Genomic DNA, 8,731 nt, shown 5'->3' with positions numbered 1-8,731 from the left:
CTTATTATAGATACACCGATAGAAACGTAATAATTCCCAAGAAAAACTTGAATTAATCATAATAGAATAATGCTATTAATAATGAATGAATAGTATTTTAATGAACATTTTGTGAAAAAATTAAATCTGTCAAATTAAGTGTTGAGTCATAATTTTGTAGCCCAGTTTTTAAATATATATTTTCTTATTATTTATAATTTACTTTTTTATATAATATAAAAGACAAGCTTGTAAAAATGATAAGAATAAACACCAAAAAACATAATTTTGTATAATAAACTTTATTCGCGGATTTAATATTTTTATAATTATTTTAAACATCTTTCAACGAGTACTTTTATTTACTTTAATATATCACATTTACAAAGGCCAATATGTTTGACCTGATCAAACTAGAGAACTATAACGATACATTTTCAAATATGGCAATAGAATTCAATTGATTGATGACTACACTTAAATTAACTAAATTCTAAGATTCATTTCAGTTAAGGTTAATTCACTTCTTCTGGGGCGCTGGTGGGTTTCTTGCGATGAAGTCCAGAGCCCTGAGGATGGCTTCTGGGATTGGAGGTGGAGTGGGGATAGCATCACCCTGAAACAAAAGATGTTTTAATAAACACATTTAAAGATTAAGTCACGAAAATTTAACTTATTCAAAAAAAAATTGCGTCATCAGCGATGAGATGAAATCAATCGATCATTGTGCAATATTTAAGAAACTGACATTCTGTAATAAAAATAACTAAATAAGTGTTTCTCAATACTTTTCATAATTACAATTAAAATTTCATTCACTAGTTAATCTTGTGTTTATTATACTCGCAAAAACCAAACAAATGCTCCTTTAAATATTATGGATCAAACTTTTACCTGAGGTTGGTAGCCGTTCTCGTCAGCGATGTAGGTAATTACGATTGGTTGACCTTCGGGAGATGTCCAGGCGAACGATCCCTGGGATACTACAGGCACAACGGGAGGATTGCCTCCGAAGTCACGAGGAGTTCCTTGTGCTTGAGCTGAGATTCCGTTGTTAGTCTCAAACCTTAAAAGAATTTTCAATTAAACCATTTAACAAAGATCTTTGAGAGCATACCATATTATCATTTCTTATCATTCTTGATCATAATCGATTTTTCTATTATTAGAATAACTTAGAACAAATACAACCTCTAGGTTATTATTTACTAAATCACCAAAGCCTTGATTTAACTGAATAGCTTTTAGTATTTAACAAATTACTGATAACACTATATATTTTTTTTTAATTTGTTATATCAACAATTCAGTTTACAGGAGGAGATCACTTACCCATGGCTGTAGCTGCCGTCAGGGAGGATCTCGTTCTGATAACTGATAGTTTCAGCAGCCTGCTCATTAGTTGCGACACGGTTAGGAAGAATAGCCTGAATGGTCGGTCTGGGTGGTGGAGGTGGTGGTATAGTAGGCCGAGGGAAGCCAGGGATCCGAGTTGACTGGATAAATCCTCCAAACTGAGCAGCCGAAACAGCTACAACAGCTGCGAATACCACCTGCAATAAAATTCAAAATTTAATAACAATTTTAAAATTAACAATTTTTTTTTTGTTGTATCAATATATGGTTATTGAAATAACTCACAAAGAATTTCATTTTGACTAGAGAAGATGCGCTGGTTAACTGATGTAGTTTGATGAGATTTTTTTATATTTATACCGTTTCATCGAACAATTTTACGCAATACGGCATTGATATTGTCATAATATGTTTGCATTTGTATATTAATTACTGTGGTCGACAACATTCTTATCGTCCAAAAACATCATGTTGCAAAATTTTCACGCCTCGTTTGACATGCATTGATTTGAATCTGGTTCAGTAAGCTTTTTCACTGTCTTTTTCTCGTTACACATTTTGTAGCACGTAAAAACATATTATACATTTGTATTATAATCAACAAAGTAACCTAGCACACCGGCACAAACATCAGTCTGTATAATATATTTTATTCAACAAACAATATATCAATATTCGCGTTACATATTTGTGTTCGAGAAAGGATTGATCAACACAAACTTTACTGGCAGTAAGGCAGAAAATTTGATGACTTTTCAAGGGCTTAAATGCGCAAATGGGCTACCAGTATCAGAATTCATGTCTTTTTGGTCGGGCCTATTGCGGGGTGAAATGCAATACCTATTTAGATTTTCAATTGTAGATTTTTTTTAATGAATTATACTTTGAATAAAGGCCATAACACGCCACTCACCCATAGGTACATTCCCGTTCGGCCTTTCTTTCAAAAGATAACAGAGGCCTGATTTGTTAGTTACATGTATAGCACTCCGCTTCCACTTGGAACAATAACGTTCTTTTTTTTAACGCCCGGTCGAGGGTGGTACTAGACCGAATTAGGTCGGACTACGGTGCCTCCAGAGAAAAGAGAGAAGACCGAGATCCTTCTTTTCCCCAATTCCTCCTAGGAGACTACGTCTTGATAAAGGCACGTGAGGAGACAAGTGGCTTGGGTCGCGCAAAGCCCGCCCTCAGCACTACCGACTAAGCTCCATCAAGCTCCACCACACCGGCTTACGGCTTAGACGAAACTTACGGTACCGGATAATATGCACCGAAACCCCGACTTCGTTGGTACCCGTCCTGATGATAGGTCGAGATTTCATCTCCGGGAAGATCCCAAAGGACGACGACGACTATCATTAGTAATTTCATACCAAATTTATGATAAATATATAAATCTGAATAAAAAATTATCCCCAAAATTCAGTAAGCCGATCTAACCAATATATTGTTTATTTCTTAAGAAAATTTAAAAAATGACTAGAACCTCCTTTATCAATCATATTAAAAGTGTATTTCATAAATAATGCGATAACAAATATAGACTGGCGATCTGGAAATCAATAGTTACTGGAGCTATGTTAGGCATTTGTCTGTGAGATATGGTGCGCAACGCCGAAACTCGCCGAAGAACTGGTTTGACTGGCATAACCAAAATGATTGCTCGGAGAAAGTGAAAGAGGGCTGACCACATATGCCGTCGCACTGACAATCAGTGGGCCACAAAAGTACTGGAGTGGAGACCTCTTACTGGACGTCGTAACAACCAAACCGTCGAACAGACAACCAAAATAACTGATAAGGTCTGGATGCGAAGGGCAAGAGACCGAAAGGTATGAAGTGCATATGAAGAGACCTACACGCAGCATTGGGTGGCAATACAGGTTGAAGAAGAGAGACTGGCGATCTGAGGAAAATCAAACAAAATAAAGTCAACAAAATGTGTAGTAATTCGCTTCCTAATCGCATATTCAATTCCTGCATCTTCTATTACTCACGAAGACAGTCAATCGTACCGGCAGATTTACGGAAACCGGTGACCATCGCTAATCGACGTGGACAAAGCCAGGGCTATAGATAAGCCACTAAACCAGAAAATGTCATAGCGCTTAGGAACTGAATGATCACGGATCACTACCAAAATTGAATTCAAAATAATCGTGACCTTATTGAACACACATAAAATGAGACATTTAGAAATAACTATTCAGCTCCTTGTAGAATTTTATTTCATTTTAATGTAAGCGACCTTTCGGAACGAATGAAATTTGCCCAAATAACCCGTGATCTGGTTCTAAGACACTTAAAATAAATTTTCATAATAAGTAAATTATTTTACGTGTATATTTCGACATTTGAATCACGGGTGCATTGAAGTATTATAAGTATTGCTTGAAGAATTTATCGAGATTCAGTGAGAAACAATTGACAACAAACGTAATATAAGGTATAATTAAATTAGATTCTCGTTACCCGGGCGAATATTAAATATAAAAAAAACTGGGTTTTTAGACAACTATCCCAAAATGAAAGTAATTTATCACGGTATTTATGTAAATTCCTTAATTGCACCAAAACTCTTAAATTTCTGACGAGATTTCGATGTGTGGTACCATTAGAATCCTTCCATTGTCCCGAGTGACATTTATTTTGGTTTTTGCACGACAGTTAAGTTTTTTAATTTAAATATTTTTATTGTTATTTCTTATACAAAGTGAAGAAATGAATCGTTCATAGTATAATTTTTTTACAACTGGCTACTAATATCCATAGACCACGTAAATGTCACCAAATTTGAGACATTTCAAGGTTTCAGTTTTATTACATAACGACTATCTCTTGTTCCTCGAACCGGTACGGATGACTGCTTTACAGGCTTATTATAGTAAGCATTATCATTCGTAACACGATTTCTTCAAATACTTCATCTGAAATCCATAACCTAGTATTTGAAACTTTAGAAAACACTTAATAAAAATGCTAGCGATTTTAACAAAGAGTACATACGACTTTACGCTTCTGGTATCAGGATTAGTTTCATAACAACTATTTTGATCATTTAATTAAATATATAGTTTAATCAGTAATAGTAATTAAATAATTAATTAAGTAAAATCAAGAATATCGCAGTAGGTTTGAACAATCTACTCTATCTATATAAATTTTATTAATATCGGTGCATGTTTGAGTTGTAATGTGCACAAAGACAGTTTATAGCCTGGATTAACAAACAGGATAATTTTTATCGCGGTAAATGACGTGACCCAGGCGACGACGTGTATATATGCCATAATAAATACGAGAGTGTTCGCGGGTTCGTAATAAATTAGCTGGTTTATGAACAAGAGAGTGACACAAGCAACCTTTTTTAATACGGAAAAATGCAGTGTATTTTATTATTTATGAATTACAAATTGAATGCGGGTAAAACTGCAGAACACGTCTAGTTATTTATTAAGCCTAGATTACAGGCGAACTCTATAGCACACTACTACAAAATAGGAGTAGATTCTAAAGGAGGTCGGGTTTCATACCAATTTTAATGAATATGTCAAGGACTATTTTAGTCACATACGAGGGCGGCACTGAAAATTTCGGGATTTAACGAAGTGACACAACATTACTATTTCAAAATGTATTTATTGCTTTTCGAAGTATTCTCCGCGAAATTTGACACATTTTTCCATACGATGGAACCAATCATTGAAGCAACCATTCCATTCGGAAGTTGGGGTTTTGTAGGCTAGTTTAGTAGGTTTAGTAGAAGCTGTGGACGCCTACAAAAATGGCCGTTTTGTAGGCGTCCACAGCTTCTTCAGGTGATGAAAATCTCTGTCCACGCAATTTATTCTTTATTTTAGGGAAAGTATAGAAATCATTAGGGCTTAGGTCGGGGCTGTACGGCGGATGGTCTAATAATTCTATGTTTTCTTGCTCTAAAAACTCTTTTGTTCTGTGCGCGGTGTGAGAACTCGCATTGTCGTGATGGAGGATGATGCGGCGGTTGCAGCTCTCTTTGCGGAGTTCAGAAACGACCTGTGGCAAACAAATGCTAGCATACCATTCTGCATTAACCGTTCTTTGTCCCTCAAGAGGAATAGTCGTAACATGGCCGGCTTTGGAGACAAACGTGGCCACCATTTTTTTTGCAACACTCCGTGAACGAACAATTTTTGTTGGCTTTAACTCATTTTCGAACACCCAAACTCGTGACTGGTTTTTTGTTTCGGGTTCGTACGCGTATATCCAGGATTCGTCACCTGATACAATGTTGTATACAGCATTTGAGGATCCTGCGTGGAATCTTTCGAGAGTTCTGACGCACCAAGTAACGCGAGCCGCTTTTTGCTCTTCACAGAGCGAATGCGGTATCCATCGGGAAAACAATTTTTTTACACCTAATTGTTCGTGCAAGATTATTTGTATTTGACTCATGCCAATGTCTAAAGTTGCCTGAATTTCGCAGTATGTCACATGTCGATCTTCCTCAATCAGCTTACGCACAGCGTCAACGTCTTCTTGGGTGACTGCAGTTTTTGGACGACCTTGACGGGGATCATCACTGAGCTTGACACGTCCACGTTGAAACTCAGCAAACCAGCGATAAATTGTGGTTTTGGATGGGGCTTCATCACCAAATGCAGAAATCATCCTGTCAACACACTATTTTTGTGTTAAACCACTTTGAAAGTCATAATAAATCATCGCTCTTGAATTTTCTCGAGTCAATTCCATTTTCTCAACGACTAAACAAGTTTGACAAAACCTCGTGACAAGACTGAGAATCTTTTTTTAAATAAATAAATGGTATTCGATTTTTAAAACCAAGGAGTTTTCAATTAAGAAGATTTTAATATGACAGGGACAGTGGAAATATTCCATTCCCGGTACTTTTAGTGCAGCCTAGTAAGCATATACAACACCTCTTGGCTTATCGGTAAACAGTCGACGTCGCCCTAAACACGTCATTACGGATCCTCTCGATCCATTAACAGTGCTTTTAGGTACGTCAAGCACCGATTACCATCCTGGCCGAACCCTTCGCTTACAACGAAGGACTCGACGAATAAATTAACCCATAGACACAGCCCACTGGTTTCTTGCCGGATCTTCTCAATGGGTCGCGTTTCCGATCCGGTAGTAGATTCTGCAAAACACCTCTCAAGGCTATCAGTATCAGGATAGGTAGAAAAAAAAATTACTTATCGATCAACGATATTAACAATGCTAGGGGAACAACCTTGCTCCTAAGGACTGTTTTCAAACCTCGTTTGAAGTAGTACATACCGTAGCGCTCGGGAAACACTGGGGAGCTAAATAATAAATAAATATCTCTAGAAACGCATTGAAGATGGGTACAATGTATCCATGGTGAACTTTACGCCGACGGTGGGTGGTGGGCGGAACAATTCAGAAAAAAAAACCCGTGCAACATACAAAACACCAAAAATTCCAAATAGCCTATTATTATAAAAGATTAACTTTAACGGGTTTCAATGTATGTAGATTACAATCGAAATAAAAATAAATTGAAGTATTTGTCACCGATTTCGGACTAAAGGCTTTTAAGGTCATAAATTTATTTGTAGTTGACCGAGACCAAAACATGAATTATAATATATTTCTGTTTGTTTGTCCTGGCTAATTTACGAAACGACAAAATTTTGTCGTTTCAAAATTAACGTTCGAAGATTGTTTAATACAGCAGTCGTGAAGCATTGTACCGAATGTATAACCGTTTTGATCATTTATTTTAATGGGTAGTTTTATTAAAGCTCTTAACAAAGACCTTGTAATAGGTTTCCATTATTATAAGAATTAGATATGCCCAGTAGTTTCCCAACGCTAAATTTAATATGCTATTAAAACAATATGCACCACTAAGTAATTTTCTTTCTTTTAGGAATTATGAATTTTCCGTGATGGACGTAGTTATACAAATACTCCTTAGTAAGCTTTTGCGTTGACCTCTTTACAAGTTAACGATTTATACGCAACAACGGAACAAAAATAGCGCAAAACTCGACAATTTTTCTATCACCGAATAAAATGTGTAAATTATAATTATAATGCTTCACGACTGCTGTATTATACAATCTTTTAACGTTAGTTTAATGAAACGAAAAAGGCAAACCTTCCACTGAGAGGGTATTTTTGCATTCTTTATCGACGGTCCAAATGCTGTTTGTTCTTGAAACTTATATGTAGGTAAATATATGTTGATAATTTTATTAATACGATTCATGTTTTTTGTCAAACGTCTTCTGATTCTATGTTAGTTACCGATATAATACTAGTGTTTTTTTCGGGCAGGGGACCGAGCCTCATGTAAGATTTCTACGCCTAGCGGGCGCGTGAGGTATGTCTATGGCTTTTGATGGTCTACAGATGCCGCTTTAATGCTGCCAATATTGGATTTTTTTATCAAATTATTCCATGTTAACGACTTCAAGCTATTTTTTATTTTTATTGCATGTATGGGTGGACGAGCTCACAGCCCACTTGGTGTTAAGTAGTTACCGGAGCCCATAGTCATCTACAACGTAAATGCTGCCACTCACCTTGAGATATGAGTTCTAAGGTCTCAGTATAGTTACAACGGCTACCCCACCCTTCAAACTGAAACGCATTACTGCTTCACGGCAGAAATAGGCAGGGTTGTAGTACCTACCCGTGCGGACTCACAAGAGGTCCTACCACCAGTAAGCACAGCATTGTCACTTATGTTACGAGAGTCGCACATGCATGACAAAAACGAGTACACGCTGACGCTAAGCACAGTAACAGATTCTGACCAGAAATTTAAATGGGACCCAGGCTACGATAGTCAAGATCATTTACTACTTGACCAAGATTTTTTTTTATTGCTTATATTGTGGAACAGCTCAGGGCCCACCTGGAGTTAGTGGAGTTAGTAATAGTAGCAGTAACCATTACCCACCCCGAGACATGAATTACAAGTCGCAGATCTCATAATGCAATAGCGTCCCTTTAAACCGAATCACATTACTACTCCTCAACTGAAATAAGCAGGATGGTGTTACCCACCAGTGCGGGCTCATAAAATGCCCTATCACTAGCAAATTTGTAATATCTCTGTTAAAGTTTAACTACCACTTTTGATAATCAACAGACAGAGTCACGTACGGACAACCCCTTCAGTAAGCGATACGAATGATTTTAGTGATCTATGAACGTATTTTAATCGCTAAAAATTGGAAAACAAATCCTTCAAAACAATAACATTTTCTTGATGCTTTGATTAAAATTCGGAGGATATCAAAGACTTGAATAAATAAAGTACGATACAGATTTCTTGTTATTGAAATTTTTTAATCTAACACTAAATATAATTATCAAGGTCGAGCACAAAGGTTTTGTTTATTGATACTTA

At 36.5% G+C, this 8,731-nt stretch overlaps 1 protein-coding gene across 1 annotated transcript; it reads right to left on the bottom strand.

Moving 5' to 3' along the window:
- Window positions 1–262: 262 nt before the first annotated feature.
- On the bottom strand, window positions 263–1,664 carry CPR39 (cuticular protein RR-1 motif 39). The gene is made up of 4 exons (NM_001173243.1): window positions 1,621–1,664; window positions 1,312–1,532; window positions 874–1,045; window positions 263–595 (listed from the first exon to the last, which is right to left on the bottom strand). The coding sequence occupies exons 1-4, from the start codon at window positions 1,630–1,632 to the stop codon at window positions 500–502; spliced, it is 501 nt and encodes a 166-aa protein (NP_001166714.1). The 5' UTR covers window positions 1,633–1,664; the 3' UTR covers window positions 263–499.
- Window positions 1,665–8,731: the final 7,067 nt, after the last annotated feature.

Source organism: Bombyx mori, chromosome 22 (genome assembly GCF_030269925.1).
Source record: "Bombyx mori chromosome 22, ASM3026992v2".
NCBI classification, from domain to species: domain Eukaryota; kingdom Metazoa; phylum Arthropoda; class Insecta; order Lepidoptera; family Bombycidae; genus Bombyx; species Bombyx mori.
The sequence above is the reverse complement of the archived record's forward strand: the minus strand, read 5'-3'. Positions and strand labels throughout refer to the sequence as shown.

Coding starts and splice junctions, on each gene's coding strand:
- CPR39 (NM_001173243.1), bottom strand. Junction 1,046..1,311: donor GACGGCAGCTACAGCCATGG/GTAAGTGATCTC, acceptor AATTCTTTTAAG/GTTTGAGACTAACAACGGAA. Junction 596..873: donor AGAACGGCTACCAACCTCAG/GTAAAAGTTTGA, acceptor CTTTTGTTTCAG/GGTGATGCTATCCCCACTCC.